The sequence below is a fragment of the Vidua macroura genome, unplaced genomic scaffold (genome assembly GCF_024509145.1).
Source record: "Vidua macroura isolate BioBank_ID:100142 unplaced genomic scaffold, ASM2450914v1 whyUn_scaffold_232, whole genome shotgun sequence".
NCBI lineage: Eukaryota > Metazoa > Chordata > Aves > Passeriformes > Viduidae > Vidua > Vidua macroura.
The window spans coordinates 31,068-48,563 of NW_026530599.1; the positions used below are offsets into that span (position 1 = coordinate 31,068).

Below are 17,496 nucleotides of genomic sequence, written 5' to 3' on the forward strand. Positions count from 1 at the left end.
CCACACTGAAACGGGGTCGGGGGTGTCATCCCCCAAAACCCAAAACAGGCCGTGGGGGTGACACCCCCAAACCCCACAGGCCGTGGGGGTGACCCCGATATCCAACGACAACGGGGCTGTCACCCCCAGATGGAAATGGGCTGGGGGTTGTCACCCCCAAACCCCCAAGTTCTGGTGGGGACAGGGCTGTTGTTACCCCCCAGGTCCCCACGGGCTGTTGGGGTGACCCTGAAATTGGGGTGACACCAAAGGGTGGTGATGGCTAAATTTGGGGTCACCCCTAAATTGGGGTCACCCCCAAAGTTGGAGAGACCCTCAGGTTTGAGGGGGAACCCCTGGACTGAACTTGACCCCAAAGTTCAGAGGGGGCAACCCCCAAACTGGGGCTGACCCCCAAACTGGGGGGGATCCCCAAACTGGGGGGGATCCCTAAATTAAGAGTGAAACCCTAAATTGGGGTGAAACCCTTAAATTGGGGGGTTGATCCCCAAACCAGGCTCTGACCCTTAAATTTGGGGTGACCCCCAAGTCGAGGGTGACCCCCAAGTTAGGGGTGACCCCCCAGTTGGGGTGGGGGCAGGTGTGGGAGCCCCCCCCATTTTGGGGGGGGCCGGTGGGGGGGTTGTAATTTATGGGGTTCATTAATGAGGATGGGGAGGGGGGGTGGGGGAGGGGGGCGCTCGTTGGTGGCGGTTTTGGGGGTTCGGGGGAGGGGGGTCCTTTGCCCCTCCCCCACCCCCCTTTATTTTGCTGTTTTCACTTTCGGGGTTGTTGCGGGGGGAGGGGAAGCGAATTTTGGGGAATTTCAGATTTTGGGGGGGGGGAGTTAATAAAAGTTTTATTGATTTTCAACCTGCGACTCTTTTTGGGGGAGAGGGGAGACCCCAAAACTCCTCATCTGGGGACACCTGGACACACCTGGGCACCTGTGGTGGCCCTGAGGAACTGGAGAGGGATGTGGAGGAACATCACGGTGGGCATGGGTGGGTCATGGTGGCCATGGTTGGGTTGTGGTGGCCATGGTTGGGTCGTGGTGGCCGTGGTTGAGTCATGGCAGCCATGGTTGAGTCATGGTGGCTGTGGTTGAGTCATGGTGGCCATGGGGAGTGGTGGCCATAGTTGGGTTTTGGTGGCTGTGGTTGGGTCATGGTGGTCATGATGGTCATGGTTGGGTCATGGCGGCCGTGGTTGAGTCATGGTGACCATGGGGAGTGGTGGCCATAGTTGGGTTTTGGTGGTCGTGGTTGGGTCATGGTGGCTGTGGTTGGATCATGGTGATCATGGTTGGGTCATGGTGGCCCTAGTAGTGTCATGGTGGTCTTGCTTGGGTCATGGTAGCCGTGGTTGAGTCATGGCGGCCATAGTTGAGTCATGGTGGCCATGGGGAGTGGTGGCCATAGTTGGGTTTTGGTGGCCATGGTTGGGTCATGGCGGCCATGGTTGGGTCATGGTGATCATGGTTGGGTCATGGCGGCCACGGCTGTTTTCTGGTGGCCATGGTTGGGTCATGGCGGCCATGGTTGGGTCATGGTTGGGTCATGGTAGCCATGGCTGTTTTCTGGTGGCCATGGTTGGATCATGGTAGCCATGGTTGTGTCCCCTTGGTTGCTCCCCACCCACTCCAGGACCCCTTTAGGCCCCCCCAAACCCTCGGGTGACATTTTGGGGTGCCCTGTGTCACTCTGACCCCCCCGGGTCACATTTTGGGGTCCCCCGGACCCCCCAAACCCTCGGGTGACGTTTTGGGATGTCCCAGGTCCCCCTGGACCCTTTTGGGGTCGTTTTTGGGGTCGCATTTCGGGGTCCCCAAAACGCGGGAGTCCATTTTGGCGGGAAAAGCCGAGACTCCGCCCACAGAGGGAGGAGCCAATCCAAATCGCGCCTCATTCCATATATGGAGATGGGGCGTGGCAAACAGCGTATCCACGAAGGGGGCGTGTCCACCGGGGGCGTGGCCTCGCGCTGTCATGGCGGCGCCCACGGTGGACGGTGCGCGTGGGGGGGGGGGCGGGAGGATTTGGGGTTTTTTGGGGGGATTTTGGGGTTTTGGGGGGGAGATTTTGGTTTTTTTTTGGGGGTGGGGGCGGGGTTCTGACCTTTCCCCTCCCCCCGCAGCCCCTCAGGGGGTCCCCGACCCCCCCGGGACCCCTCAGGACGCGGCCCCGGAGGAGCCCGAGGAGCTCGAGTGAGTTTTTTGGGGGGTTTTTTATTTTGGGGTGGGGGTCTCTGACTCCGTGAGGGATTTTGGGGTCCCTGACCCCTCCCCCCCCCACCCCGGCTCTCCCCAGTTTCCCCCAGTACGAGCTGGGCCGCCCCCCCCGCCAGGTTTGGGGGGCGCGGGAGGAATTCGCGCGGCGCCCCGAAAATTTCCTGCGAGGCTGCAAATGGTGAGAGACCCCAAAACACCCCGGAATCACCCCAAAACACCCCGAAATCACCCTAAAACCCCCAAAAATCACCCCAAAACACCCCGGAATCACCCCAAAACCCCCAAAATCACCCCAACCCCCCCAAAACCACCCCAAAACACCCCGAAATCACCCCAAAACCCCCAAAATCACCCCAACCCCCCCAAAACCACCCCAAAACACCCCGAAATCACCCCAAAACAGCCCAAAATCACCCCAAAACCACCCCAAGCCCCCCAAAAATCGCCCCAAAACACCCCGAAATCACCCCAAAACCCCCAAAAATCAGCCCAAAACACCCCAAAACCACCCCAATGCCCCAAAACCCCCCAATATCACCCCAAACCCCCCCAAGACCACCCCAAACCCCCCCAAAATCACCCCAAATCCTCTCGGGGGAAAGTCTGGTGTCCCCTGGGGGTTCCTGGGCAGGGTTTGGGGGTCCCCGGGTTACCTGGGGAGGTGTTTTGGGGTCCATGGAGGTTGAAATGGGGGTCCCCAACACCTGGGGGGGGGGTGGGAATGGGGGTCCCCAACACGTGGGGGTCCCCTGGGGGGTTGTTTTGGGGTCCATGGGGGTTGAGAGTGGGGGTCCCCAGCACCCCTGGGTCCCCTGGGGGGTTATTTTGGGGGTCTTGAGGGGCTGAAAATGGGGGTCCCCAACACGTGGGGGGGTGGGAATGGGGGTCCCCAACACGTGGGGGTCCCCTGGGGGGTTGTTTTGGGGTGACAATGGGGGTCTCCCCCCACCAGGGCCCCCGACGGCTCCTGCGTCCTCACCTGCAGCAACGACAACGCCCTGAGGATCTTCGACCTCCCCTTCCCCCCGGGACCCCCCCCGGGGGCGCCCCTCCCCCAGCTGGTGGGGCACGGGGCGGGGGGCTGGGGTCCTGGAGAGGGGATTTGGGGGGGCTGGGGGTCAGGATGGGGGGGGTTGGGGTCACTGGGAGGGGTTTGGGGTCACTAGGAGGGGTTTGGGGTCACTCTGGAAGGGTTTGGGGTCACTCGGGGGGGGGTTTGGGGTCACTAGGAGGGGTTTGGGGTCACTCGGGGGGGGTTTGGGGGGTCTGGGGGTCACTGGGCAGTCATTGTGGATCTTCAGGGGTCACTCTGGAGTCATTTTGGGTAATTTTGGGTCACTCTGGGGGTTTCTGTGGTCACTCAGTGGTCACTCGGTTACTCAGGGTCACTTGGGGTCACTCAGTGGTCACTCAGTGGTCACTTGGAATCACTTGGGGTCACTCAGTGGTCACTCAGGGTCAGTGGTCACTCAGGGTCACTCAGTGGTCACTCAGGGTCATTTGGGGTCACTCAGTGGTCACTCAGTGGTCACTCAGGGTCACTCGGGGTCACTCAGGGTCACTCGGGGTCACTCGGGGTCACTCAGTGATTACTCAGGGTCACTCAGTGGTCACTTGGGGTCACTCAGTGGTCACTCAGTGGTCAGTGGTCACTCGGGGTCACTCAGTGGTCACTCAGTGGTCACTCGGGGTCACTCAGGGTCACTCGGGGTCGCAGGTCCCGGCCGTGCAGGTGGCCGAAGGTGACACCATCTACGACTTCACCTGGTACCCCCTGATGGACTCCAGCGACCCCCCCAGCTGCCTGTGAGGCACTGGGAGCACTGGGAGGGAACTGGGAGGGACTGGGAATGGGCTGGGATGTACTGGGAAGGGACTGGGATGTACTGGGAAGGGACTGGAAGGTATTGGAAGGGGACTGGGGTGTACTGGGGAGGTCTGGGAGGGAACTGGGATGTACTGGGGGGCACTGGGAAGGGACTGGGAATGGACTGGGAGGGGACTGGGATGGTGCTGGTTGTTACTGGGAGGAACTGGGGGGGGTGTACTGGGAGCAGGGGCGGTTCCTGGGAGGTCACTGCTGGTCCATACTGGTCTGTACTGGTCCATACTGGTCTGTACTGGTCCGTACCGGTCTGTACTGGTCCGTACTGGTCTGTACTGGTCTGTACTGGTCTGTACTGGTCCATACTGGTCTGTACTGGTCCATACTGGTCCGTACTGGTCTGTACTGGTCCGTACTGGTCTGTACTGGTCCATACTGGTCTGTACTGGTCCGTACTGGTCCGTACTGGTCTGTACTGGTCCGTACCGGTCTGTACTGGTCCGTACTGGTCTGTACTGGTCCGTACTGGGCAGGGTGGCCGCCAGCAGCCGGGACAGCCCCGTGCACCTCTGGGACGCCTTCGACGGGACCCTGCGGGGGTCGTTCCGTGCCCACAACCACCTGGTGGGCACTGGGGGGAACTGGGAGGGACTGGGGGGAACTGGGAGGGACTGGGATACTGGGAGCACTGGGTTTGGGGACCCCCGGGATGTCCCGGGTGGGTTTTGGGGTCTCCTCGGTACCTGGGTGGGTTTTGGGGTCCCGGAGACACTTTTGGGGACCCCTGAGCCCTTTGAAGGGAGGGGATTTGGGGTTTGGGGACCCCTGCGACATCCCAGGGTGGATTTTGGGGTCCCAGAGCCCCTTTGAAGGGGGAGGATTTGGGATTGGGGACCCCCCCCCCTTCAGCTGTCCCAGGTGGGTTTTGGGGTCCCGGAGATGCTTTTGGTGACCCCTGATCCTTTTAATGGGAGGGGTTTTGGGTTTTGGAGACCCCCCAGAGCTGTCCCGGGTGGGGTTTGGGGTCTCCTCGGTACCTGGGTGGATTTTGGGGACCCCCCAAAGCTGTCCTGGGCGGGTTTTGGGGTCTCCCCGGTACCCGGGTGGGTTTTGGGGACCCCCTGGGATGTCCCGGGTGGGTTTTGGGGTCCCCCTGGATGTCCTGGGTGGGTTTTGGGGTCTCCCTGGCACCCGGGTGGGTTTTGGGGACCCCCCAGAGCTGTCCTGGGCGGGTTTTGGGGTCTCCCCGGTACCCGGGTGGGTTTTGGGGACCCCCTGGATGTCCCGGGTGGGTTTTGGGGTCTCCCCGGTACCCGGGTGGGTTTTGGGGACCCCCTGGATGTCCCGGATGGGTTTTGGGGTGCCCAGGACTGACGGGGGGTCCCCAGGACGAGCCGGTGGCCCCCCACTCGCTGGCCTTCGCCCCCGACGGCTCCCGGCTCCTGGGGGGCTTCGAGGGCGCCGTGCGCGAGTTCCCGACCGAGCGGCCGGGCCGGAGCGGCCACGAGAGGAGCCTGCGGCGTGAGGGGCGGGGCCGGGGGCGGGGCTTAGAGGGGTGGGGTCAGTGGGTGGGGCAGGGGCGATTCCTTGACTTTATCTGGGGTTAAAATGGGGTTTGGGTGGGAAAGTCAGGGGTTAAAAGGGGCGGGGTGGGGTTCAAAAGGGGCGTGGCCTAAATGAGAGGGTGTGGTCTATTGGGGTGGGGTCAGGGGCTGGGGTGGGGCAGGGGCGATTCCCACCCTTTGTTTGGGGGGGAAATGGGGGTTGGGAGGGAGAATTGGGGGTTAAAAGGGGTGGGGTCAAAGGGGGTGTGGTCTAAGAGGGGTGGAGCATAAAGGGGTGTGACACTGGGGGCAGGGCCTAAATGGCATAAAGGGGAGGGGCTTAAAAGGGAATGGCGGACAAAATGTAAATGGGTGGGGCATAAGAGGGCGTGGCTTTGATGGGTGTGGTACAAGGAAGGCGGGGCTTGGGTGGGTGGAGTCAAACGGGGTGGAGCCTCACTGCTGAGGGCGTGGCCTAACCTTTGTCTCCACCCCCCCAGAGGGCGGGGAGGGCCAGCGAGGCCTGATTGGCTGCCTGGCCTTCAGCCCCAGCCAATCGCTGTTCGCCTGTGGCTCCTATGGGCGGAGCCTGGGGCTATACCCAGTGGAAGGGGGCGGGGCCGTGGCGTTCTGGCCCCGCCTCCCGGCCGCGCCCACTCACCTGCGCTTCAGCCCCTGCGGGACTCACCTGTACGCCGGCGGGAGGAAGGTGGGTGTGGCCAAATTTGGGTGGGGCATGGGGTGGGTGTGGCATGCGGGTGGTTATGAGGGTGTGGTCTCGTGGTGGGCGGGGCTTTGTGAATATGGGTGTGGCCTCTGGGCATTGCATAAACCGGGTGTGGCTTTAGGGGCGTGGCTTATGCTCCGATTGACATATTCCATCAGGGTGGGTGGGGCTCTGTGGGCGGGGCTTATGGGCTGGGAGGTGCTTTGTTCATTAGGGGCGTGGTTTCAGGCCTGATGGGCGTGTCCCGGCCTGGCCCCACCCCTCAGGACAGCCACATCCTGTGCTGGGACCTTCGTGTCCCCGAGCGTCCCCTCCTGGCGCTGCCGCGGCGCGTGGCCACCAACCAGCGCGTGACCTTTGACCTCGACCCGTGAGTGACCCCCCGAAAAACTGGGGCACCTTTTGGGGGGGATTTTGGACCCCGGGTCACTTTTTGGGGGGATTTTTGGGGGTCCTGAACATCTGGGTCACCATTTGGGGGATATTTGGGGGTCCTGGACACCTGGAACACCTTTTGGGGGGATTTTTGGGGGGTCCTGAACACCTGGAACACATTTTTGGGGGATATTTTGGGGTCTTGGAAACCTGGGTCAAATTTTTGGGGTGTCCTGAACACCTGGGTCACCTTCAGAGAGGATTTTTGGGGGTCCTGGACACCTGGGTTACTTTTCGGGGGGGGATTTGGAGGGTCCTGAACACCTGGCTCGAATTTTTGGGGTGTCCTGGACACCTGGGTCACCTTTTTAGGAGATTTTGGGAGGTCCTGGACACCTGGGTGAAATTTTGGGTGGGGGGGTCGAGGGGATTTTTGGACCCCTCCATCCCCTCTGGTGGGGTCCCAGACCCCTGGGCCCCATTTTTGGGGGGGTTTTAAGGGGAGGGGGTCTCATCCCTCCCCCTCGTCCCCCCCAGGTCGGGGCGGTTCCTGGTCAGCGGTGACACCGATGGCTTTGTCACCGTGTGGGACACGCTGGCCCCCCCCGGCCCGGGGGACCCCCCCGAGCTGCCCCCCCTGCTTCGCTTCCGCGCCCTCCGCGACTGCGTCAACGGCACCAGGTAACCCCCCCCAAAAAACTGGGGACCCCCCCCCCCAAAAAAAACATTGGAGATGTCCCCAAAAATATCACTCAAAAAATCTGAGACCTGCCCCCCAAAAAATCCGGGATCACCCCGAACACCTGAGACTCCCCCTCAAAAAATATTTTGGGACCCCAGGGTGCCTTGGCGGGGGTCACTCCTACTCTGGGCCCCCCCAAATTGTCCCCTTGGTCACCCCAATCTGCTCAGATTGTCCCTCTCAGCCCCCTCCCCAAATCCCCTAAAATCTCCCAAATCATCCCCCAAATGTCTGCCCCAAATTCCCCAAATTCCCACCTCAAACCGCTCCAATTTTCCCCCCAGCCTCCACCCCAAATCCCCCCCAAAATCCCCACAAAATTGTCTCCCTCAGCTTCCACCCCAATTCCCCAAAATTTCAACCCCCAAATCCCCCAAATTTCCACTCCAACTCCCCCCAAACGCCCCCAGATTTCCACCCCAAACCCCCAAATTTTCACTCAAATCATCCAATTTCCACCCCAAACTCCCCCAAATTTCCACCCCGAACCCCCCAAATTTCCACCCCAAACTTCCACCCCAAATTCCCATATTTTCACCCAAGTTTCCGCCCCGAACTCCCCAAATTTCCACCCCAAACTTCCACCCAAAACCCCCAAATTTTCCCCCAAATCCCCGCAGCCTGCACCCCGGGCTGCCCCTGCTGGCCACGGCCTCGGGCCAGCGCCTGTTCCCGGCGCCCTGGGACAGCGACGGTGACAGCGAGGGCACGGAGGAGGGGCCGGCCCCGGGAGGGGACATCCGGCTGCAGCTCTGGTGGTGGGGACCCGAGGACACCGGGGACAGCGGGGACAGCGGCTGGGACCCCCCTGGGGACAGCGGGACCGGCCATTGTCACCTCCCCGGGGACACCGATTGTCACCTCCCCGGGGTCACCGATTGTCACCTGTCTGGGGACACCGATTGTCACCTCCCCGGGGACAGCGGGAGCGGCTATTGTCACCTCCCTGGGGACACCGATTGTCACCTCCCTGGGGTCACCGATTGTCACCTCCCTGGGGACACCGGGACCGGCCATTGTCACCTCCCTGGGGACACCAATTGTCACCTGTCTGGGGACACCGATCGTCACCTCCCTGGGGACACTGGGACTGGCAGTTGTCACCTCCCTGGGGACACCGATTGTCACCTCCCTGGTGATTCTGGGACTGGCGATTGTCACCTCCCCGGGGTCACTGATTGTCACCTGTCTGGCAACACCGGGACTGGCGATTGTCACCTCCCTGGGGACACCGATTGTCACCTCCCCGGGGGACAGCAGGAGCGGCCATTGTCACCTCCCCGGGGTCACCGATTGTCACCTGTCTGGTGACACTGGGACTGGCGATTGTCACCTCCCCGGCGACACCGTGACTGGAGATTTTCACCCCCCTGGGGACACTGGGACCATTGCCTGTCACCTCCCCGGGGACACCGCGTGTCACCCCCCTTGGGGACAGCAGCCAGGACATCACGACCGTGGACACCGAGTGTCACCCTGCTGCTGGCACCCATCGTCACCCCCTCGGGGACAACGGCTGCGACACCCTCGGGGACACCTGGGGCCACCCCACCTGTGGGGACGCCGATTGTCACCCACCCCAGGGACAGTGACTGTCACCTTTGGGACCCCAGCTGCCACCCTGGGGACCCCAAGTGTCACCCCCAGGCCTCGGCTGTACTAAAGACGTTGTGACTGTCACCCTCTGTCACCCCTGTGGGCTGTCACGGGTGGAGGTGTGGCCAGATCTGCCCCGCCCCCGCCCCCCAAAACCTCCCCAGGTGCCCCAAAATCTGCCCCACCCCCACAGTGGTCCCCACCGTCCAATTCTGGCGTTGCCCCTTTAAGAGACCCCCCCCAAAGGGGCGGAGTCTGTTCCTAAGCATCTTCACTGTCACCATGGCAACGGGGGGGGTGATGTCACCATGGGAACTGTGTGGCACTGCTGGCCACGCCCCCCACCCCGAGGCCACGCCCTTCCACTGCCACACCCACACCATGGTCAGCTCTGTGGGTGTGGCCAAACCACGCCCCTTCCTAATGACCACGCCCCCTTTCATGCCTGCCCATGCTAATTGCCAATAGGACACGCCCCCGGAGCCACACCCACTCCAGACCACACCTCCCCTGACTCTCACAAACCACGCCCCACGACCACACCCATAGAACCACACCCCTTTACAACGCAGCCACGCCCACCTACGAGCCCCCTCCCCTGCTCCAAACCGCGCCTTTTACTAACAAACCACGCCCTCCCGCGGCCACGCCCCCGCCAAGCCCCGCCCCCGCAGCCGGCGCGGTCGCGGCCGGGGCGGCCCCGCGGGGACCCGGGTTCGAGTCCGGGCCGGGCCGGGGGTCGGGGCCGGGGGTCCCGGCGGGGGTCCCGGGGCCGGGCCGGGGTCTGCGGCCCCGGCGGGGCGGGGGGCGATGGCGGGGCGGGCGGCGGCGCTGCTCGTGGCCGTGCTGGGCGCGGGGGCCGCGGGGCTGAGCCTGGAGCCGGTGGTGTGGCACACCGGGAACCGGCGGTGAGCGCGGGGGGCTCGGGGGTGGGGGGCACCGGGGGGGTCGAGGGGTTTGGGGGGCACCGGGGGGGATTGGGGGGCACCGGGGCTCAGAGGGGATTGGGGGGTCTGGGCGGGTTTTTGGGATATTGGGGGGTTCTGAGGGGATTGGGGGGCACCGGGGGGGTCTTGGGGGCACCGGGGCTCTGAGGGGATTTGGGATTTTGGGGGGTCGGGGGGGGATCAGGGGAGGTCGGGGGGTGTTGATGGACATGGGGGGCGTGGGGAGGATTGGGGGGGGTCTTGGGGGCCTGAAAAAGTCGGGGGGCAGAGGGGAGGGGGGGAGGGGGAGTCTTGAGAGACTGGGGGGTCCCGGGGGTCCGCGGGGGGGGTCTGGGGGTGGTGGGAAGATTTGGGGGGTCTGGGAGGAGCTGAGGTGGGTCTGGGGGGGGGTCTGGGGGACACGGGAGGGACTGGGGGGACGTTGGGGGTGTTGTCACCCCCTCCGGGTGTCCCAAGAGATGGAGATGGGGACATGGGGAGTGACACTGTGTGTGTGTGACACCGGCGGGGGGTGACAGTGTGTGTGTGACACCGTGAGTGACACCTGATGCTGTAACTGTGTGTGACGCCGTGCGACACCATGAGTGTGGCACTGTGACTGTGTGACACTTCGTGTGACACCGTGACTATGACACCGTGACTGTGACACCGTGTGACGCTGTGACTGTGTGACACTGAGTGTGACACCGTGACTGTGACACCGTGACTGTGACACCGTGACTGTGACATCGTGTGACACGGTAACAGTGTGACACTGACTGTGTGACACTGAGTGTGACACCGTGACTCTGACACTGTGTCTGTGACACCGTGACTGTGACGCCGTGGACTGCGTGACACCGTGTGACACCCTGAGCGTGACAGCGGTGAGCGACACTGTCACAGCGTGTGTGGCACCGTGGCTGTCACCCCTGAACACGTCTGTGTGACATCGAGTGACATGGACAGCGTGACAAGGACGCGTGGCAGCGCAGGTGTCACCGCGCCTGTCACGCGCTGAGCAGGGTGTGCCGCTGTCACAGGGGGGGTGACACCGGTGTGTGGGACGGTGGCGCCCCCCCGCTGTCACCCCCCTCGGGCGCCCCCCAGCCCCGGGTGCCCCCTGCTGTGTCCCCTCCCCCCCCGGCCCCCCCGCGGAGCGGGTGGGGGAGGGGCGGCGGCGCCGTTGCCACGGTGACAACAATGGCTGCCCAACCCCCCCCGGCGCTGCGGGGGCCCTGGCGGGGCTGTCACCGTGTCCCCACGCCCGGCGGTGTCACCCTGCTCTGGTGTCGCACGGTGTCACCCCCACGGTGTCACCGTCACGGCGGCAGTGTCACACCTGTCACCGTGTCACACACACACAGTGTCACCGCCACAGTGTCACCCTGACCGTGATTGTGTCACACCACACACACAGTGTGACACACACACACAGTGTCACAGTGTCACAGTGTCCACACAGTGTCACAGTGTCACACACAGTGTCACAGTGTCACACACACAGTGTCACAGTGTCACACACAGTGTCACACACACACAGTGTCACAGTGTCACACACAGTGTCACACACAGTGTCACACACAATGTCACAGTGTCACACACAGTGTCACACACAGTGTCACACACACAGTGTCACAGTGTCACACACAGTGTCACACACAATGTCACAGTGTCACACACAGTGTCACACACAGTGTCACACACAATGTCACAGTGTCACACACAGTGTCACACACACAGTGTCACACACACACAGTGTCACACACAATGTCACAGTGTCACACACACAGTGTCACACACAGTGCCACACACACAGTGTCACAGTGTCACACACACACAGTGTCACACACAGTGTCACAGTGTCACACTGTCCCCCGCAGGTTCCTGGACGCCGGTGGCTACGTGCTGTACCCGCAGTGTCACACACAGTGTCACACACAGTGTCACACACACAGTGTCACACACAATGTCACAGTGTCACACACAATGTCACAGTGTCACGCTGTCCCCGCAGGTTCCTGGACGCCGGTGGCTACGTGCTGTACCCGCAGATCGGGCGACCGCCTGGACCTGGTGTGCCCGGGCGGGGCGGGCTACGAGTACTACAAGCTGTACCTGGTGGGCGGGGCGCAGGCGCGGCGCTGCCAGGTGCCCCCCGCGCCCACCCTGCTGCTCACCTGCGACCGCCCCCAGCGCGACGTGCGCTTCACCATCAAGTTCCAGGAGTTCAGCCCCAACCTCTGGGGACACGAGTTCCGCCGCCAGCACGACTATTACATCATCAGTGAGCCGTGACGTCATCGGGGGGGCGGCGGTGTCATCGGAGGGGTGTGGTCATGTCATCGGAGGGGGTGGTGATGTCATCGGAGGGGTGGTGATGTCATCGGAGGGGTGGTGACGTCATCGGGGAAGGGGTGGAGGGGAGGGGGGTGTTGAGGGAGGGGTTTGGGGTTGTGTTCAGGGTGTGCTGGTGATGTCATTGGGGTGGTGATGTCATAGCGAGGGGCGGTGATGTCATCAGGGTGGTGATGTCACATCGGGGAGGGGGGGTGAGAGCGTGGGGAGGGGGAAGGGGAAGGTGAGGGGGGTGTTTTAGGGGAGTGACGTCACCGTTGTGTCATCGCCGGGGCTCTGGTGACGTCAGCAAGGTGGTGATGTCGTTGTGAGGGGTGGTGACGTCATTGCAAGAGCTGGTGATGTCATCAGGGAGGGGATGAAGGGGCGGGGGCGCAGCAGCGGGGGGCGGTTTGGGGAGGGTTCTCGGGGCTCTTTCATCAACAGGCAGGTCCCTGTGATGTCACCAGGGCGGTGATGTCACCCAGGGCGGTGACGTCATCAGAAGCACAAGTGTTGTCATCAGGGGCTGGGTGACGTCACCAGAGGGGAGTGACGTCCAAGGCCGCGATGCCATGGGGGAGGTGACAGCGGTCGGGCGGGGGACCGATGTCATTGTGATGTCACCGCTCCCCCCGTGACGTCACCGATGTGCGATGCCGTGACGTCACGGGGGTTGGCGATGACGTCACAGGGCGTGACGTCACCAGAACGGACGGCGACATCAAGGGAAGGGGGGGGGGTGGGGTGGGGAGGTGTGACCAGGCTGTGACGTCACGATGGGGGTGTGTGTGTGGTTTATGACGCGTGCGATTACGTCGCCGATGACGTCACGGTCCCCCCCCCCCCCCGCAGCCAACCTCTCTGACGGGACCACCCGAGGGGCTGGAGAAACCGGCAGGGCGGCGGGCCTGCCTGACGCGGGCCATGAGGGTCACCCTGCGCGTGGGGCAGCGTGAGTCACCCGCCCCTCCCCCCACCCCCCGCCCCTCCCCCCACCCTCCCCCTCCCCCCCCCTCTCACCCTCCCCTCCCCCCCCCCCTCCCCACAGGCCCAGGGGCGGAGCCGCCGCCGGACCCGGACGGGACAGGTAAAGGTGGGGGTTGGGGGTGGGGCATGGGGAGGGGCTTCGCCCACCTGAGGCCCCGCCCCTGACTCCTCCCCTCCCCCCCCCCCCATCCCAGGTTCAGCCAATCAGACGAGCCCGCCCGGGCCGGGCCCCTCCCCCCGCGCGGGGGGGGGGCGGTGCTGGGGGGGCGCGGGGGGAGGGGCGGCGCTGCTGGCGCTGGTGGGGGCGGGGGGGGCGCTGTGGTGGCGGCGCCGCCCCCGGAGACCCCCAAAAACCCCGCGGGGGGGCGGGGGGGCGGGGCCAGCGCGGCCCCGCCCCCACGGGCCCGGCCCCGCCCACCCCCTGCGCGAGCTGCCCCTCCCCCCCGCCGCCCCTCCCCCCGCCTACTACAAGGTATGAGGGGTGGGGGAGGGGGCGGGACCCCCCAAAAGAGGGGAGGACCCCTCCCAAAAATGCAAGGACACGCCCCGCCCTGAAGCTCCGCCCCCTCGGGGCAAAGAGGAATGAAGGCCCCAAAAAGGGAAGAATTTGCCCCAAAAAGAACCCCCAGGTGTGGGGGGCGGGGCTTAACCGGGAGGCGTGGCCTGAATGGGGCGGAGTCACCAAAGGGGTGTGGCCTACTCGCATATTGTACTGCCTAGGGGCGTGGTCAACCAAATATAGGCGTGGTAGCCATAAATGGGCGTGGCTTACCTGGGGAGGCGGAGCTTGAGCGGCTTTGAGGCGTCACCCCCAGAAATGGGGCGGGGCTTTCTCGTGCCACCCTCCCATTGGTCACGATGAAGCCCCGCCCCACACAAACGGGTAGGGATCTCTTATGCCACACCTCCATGGCAAAGGGGGGCGGGGCTTTTCCCTCACAGCGACATGGCCGCCGCCAGAGCGGATGAACAGGAAGTGACGTCACCGCGACAGAGAGGCGCGGCTTCCTGTGTGATGTCGCGAGGGGGGCGGGGCCACGACCGCGCGCCTCGCTGCTGATTAGACAGTTTTGTGCAACTGGCTCCGCCCCTTCCTGTCAATCCAGTGGCGTGGGCGGGGCTTGGGGAGGTTTTTGTCGCCCCCTGGTGGTGGCGGAGGGGCTGGAGGGGGGCGTGGTCAGCTGTGGGGGCGTGTCCCAGCTGGCAGGTGTCACCTGTGTCACCCTCAAGGCCCCAAATCATCATTATTTCCCCCTAAAACCCGAAATTTCCCCTGTCCAGCCTCGTGGTTTTGGGGCCAAATCCCTCGTTTTTTGCCAATTTTTTGCCAAAATTTTGCCAATTTTTGCCAAAGCCACCGTGTTCCACACAAATCCTCACTTTAGGGTCCCAAATCCTTTTTTTTTGTGAGAAAAAGTAATTTTTACTGTCAAAACCTTTTCTTTCAACACCCTAGACGTTCATTTTTTGGGGTCCAATCCCTTATTTTTGGGCAGAAAGAATCATTTTAAAAATGTTAAAGCCCCATTTTGGAGCTAAGTCCCCAATTCCTGCATCTGAAACATCTTTAAATGTCCAAGTTTCATATTTTACATTTAAAATATTTATTTTTTTTGCTCCAATTCTCGAATTTTTAAGGTAAAAACTGTATTTTTAGTGTTCAAAACCTCACTTTGGGCTCCAAACCCACATTTTAGGGCTAAAAACATTGATTTAAGGTCCAAAGCTTCATTTTCCTCGTTTTGGAGGCCAAAACCCAATTTATATGAGAAAAACCTCCAGTTTCAGGGTTCAAACCCCTCTTTTGGGCACAAAAAAATCTCATTTTTGGGGTCCCAAACATCATTTTTAGGGCCAAAAGCCTCATTTTAGAGTGTAAATTCTGCATTTTATAGGATCCAAAATTCCACTTTGGGGTGCAAACACTCAATTTTAGGGCAGAAATCCAAAGTTTTGCAGTTCAACCCCCAAATTTTAGGGCCAAACGCTTAATTTTTAGGATTCTTAGGAGGGTTTAAAGTTCTTTTTTGGGTACAAAAAGTCCAATTTTTATTGTCTCAAGCCCCATTTTTTGTGCCAAATTCTCTTTTCAGGGTCTAACCCCTCATTATTGGGGCCAAATTCTCAAGTTTTGGGTCCGATCCCTTTCTTAGAGTTATAAACTTCCATTTTTAGACCCAATTTTAAGGACAAACCCCTCGTTTCTGACCCAAAAGCTTATTTTTGGGGCGCAAATCCTCATTCCTGCCTTTTGGGGAGTAGAAAACCTCATTTTTAGAGCCTAATCACTCATTTTTTAGGAGGAAAAACCTTTTTTTTAGCACCAAATACTTCTTTTTTGGGACCCACTCCCTTTTTTGAGGGGACCCAAACGATTAATTTTAAGGCCAAACTCCCTGCTTTGGGAACAAAAATCTCATTTTTGGGGTCTCAAATCCCATTTATAGGCCGAAAAACTTTGTATTTAGGACGACATGGCCCAATTTTAAGTCCAGAATCTTCAATTTTGGGCCCAAATTCTGATTTTATAGGGCGCTCCGCTGTCCCCAGCCCTAATTTTTTGGGTCATTTTAATCCATTTTTGGGTCCAAATTCCCCTTTCCAAGGCCTCCCCCTCCCCCTCCCCCTCAGCTCCCTCTGTTGCCATGGCAACGGGCCCGGCGCGCCCTGCCGTGACGTCACGGCGGCGCCGGCCAATCAGAGCGCGGCTCGGCCGTTGTTGCTGGGGGGAGGGTCACGTGAGGGGGGGGCGCGCGCGTGGGGGGTCACGTGACCTCGTGACAGCCCCCCCCGGGAGGGTCCTCGTGCAAGGGGTCACGTGACCCCCCCGTGCAAATCCCAAATTTCCCCGTGCAAAACCCAAATTCCCCCCGTTTAAACCCCAAATTTCCCCACAGAAATCCCAGATTCCCCCGTTTTAAACCCCAAATTCCCTGTCCAAATCCGAATTTCCCCGTGCAAATCCCAAATTTCCCTGTTTATACCCCAAATTCCCCTTTCCAAATCCAAATTCCCCCGTTTAAAACCCCAATTTCCCTGTCCAAATCCCAAATTTCCCCCCGTTTTAAACCCCAATTTCCCTGTCCAAATCCCAAATTTCCCCGTTTAAATCCCAAATTTCGCCGCTTAAATCCCAAATTTCCCTGTTATATACCCCAAATTCCCTTTCCAAACCCCAAATTCCCTGTCCCAATCCCAAATTTCCCCCTTTAAACCCCAGATTTCGCTGTTTATACCCCAAATTCCCTTTCCAAATCCCAAATTCCCTTTCCAAACCCCAAATCCCCCCGTTTGAACCCCAAATTTCCCGGTGCAAGGGCCGGGCACGAGGGTGGGGGAGGGGTCTGCAGCTCCCCCCCCCTCCCCTCCCCCCCCGTGCAGGAAGCCCCTCCCCCAGGAGCCCCTCCCCCCTTGCACACGCGCGTGCCACGCCGCCCCTCCCCCTCCCCCGGTGGCTCCCGGGGTTGAACCCGGCCCCTCCCCCACCCCCGCCCCTCCCCCCACCTCTCCGGAGCCTCCCGGGGGCGGGGGCCGAGCGAGAGGGGGCGGGGCAGCGCCCGCCGAGGCCACGCCCCCTTTGGGCACGTGCGGTCCCGCGCGCATGCCCGAGGGGAGGGGGAGCGGGGGGCGGGGCCTGGCGGAGGTGCCGCGCGCTGATTGGTCGGCGCTGGGGACGGGGCTTCTGCCATTGGCCGGAGCGCGGTGTCCCCAGGGTGGCCCCGCCCCTCTGGGTGCAGGGCGCCCCCTGCTGGTCCCAGTGCGCTTCCAGTCCCAGTGCCGGCTTGTGCTGGTCCCAGTGCCTCCCAGTGCCTCCAGTGCCACCCTGTACTGGTCCCAGTGCCTCCCAGTGCCTGCTTGTACTGGTCCCAGTGCCTCCCAGTGCCTCCAGTGCCACCCTGTACTGGTCCCAGTGTGCTTCCAGTCCCAGTGCCACCCTGTACTGGTCCCAGTGCCGGCTTGTACTGGTCCCAGTGCCTCCCAGTGCCTGCTTGTACTGGTCCCAGTGCCCTCCCAGTGCCACCCTGTAGAGGTCCCAGTGCGCTTCCAGTCCCAGTGCCGGCTTATACTGGGCCCCAGTGCTTCCCAGTACCGGCTTGTACTGGTCCCAGTGCCTCCCAGTGCCACCCTGTACTGGTCCCAAATGCCTCCCAGTGCCGGCTTGTACTGGTCCCAGTGCCTCCCAGTGCCACCCTGTAGTGGTCACAGTGCGCTTCCAGTCCCAGTG

General features: G+C 61.9%; 2 protein-coding genes across 2 annotated transcripts; both read left to right on the top strand.

The window, feature by feature from the left end:
* Nucleotides 1-1,944: 1,944 nt before the first annotated feature.
* WRAP53 (WD repeat containing antisense to TP53) lies at nt 1,945-9,102 on the top strand. Its single transcript, XM_053969532.1, has 11 exons — nt 1,945-1,989; nt 2,116-2,185; nt 2,289-2,387; nt 3,162-3,270; nt 3,927-4,015; nt 4,568-4,658; nt 5,423-5,555; nt 6,079-6,287; nt 6,572-6,675; nt 7,218-7,361; nt 8,043-9,102. The coding sequence occupies exons 1-11, from the start codon at nt 1,968-1,970 to the stop codon at nt 8,731-8,733; spliced, it is 1,761 nt and encodes a 586-aa protein (XP_053825507.1). The 5' UTR covers nt 1,945-1,967; the 3' UTR covers nt 8,734-9,102.
* A 4,092-nt stretch (nt 9,103-13,194) lies between these two features.
* LOC128802972 (basic proline-rich protein-like) lies at nt 13,195-14,315 on the top strand. The gene is made up of 3 exons (XM_053969534.1): nt 13,195-13,236; nt 13,333-13,371; nt 13,466-14,315. Exons 1-3 carry the CDS (start codon nt 13,209-13,211, stop codon nt 13,747-13,749), a joined length of 351 nt encoding a protein of 116 aa, XP_053825509.1. The 5' UTR covers nt 13,195-13,208; the 3' UTR covers nt 13,750-14,315.
* The last annotated feature ends 3,181 nt before the right edge of the window (nt 14,316-17,496 follow it).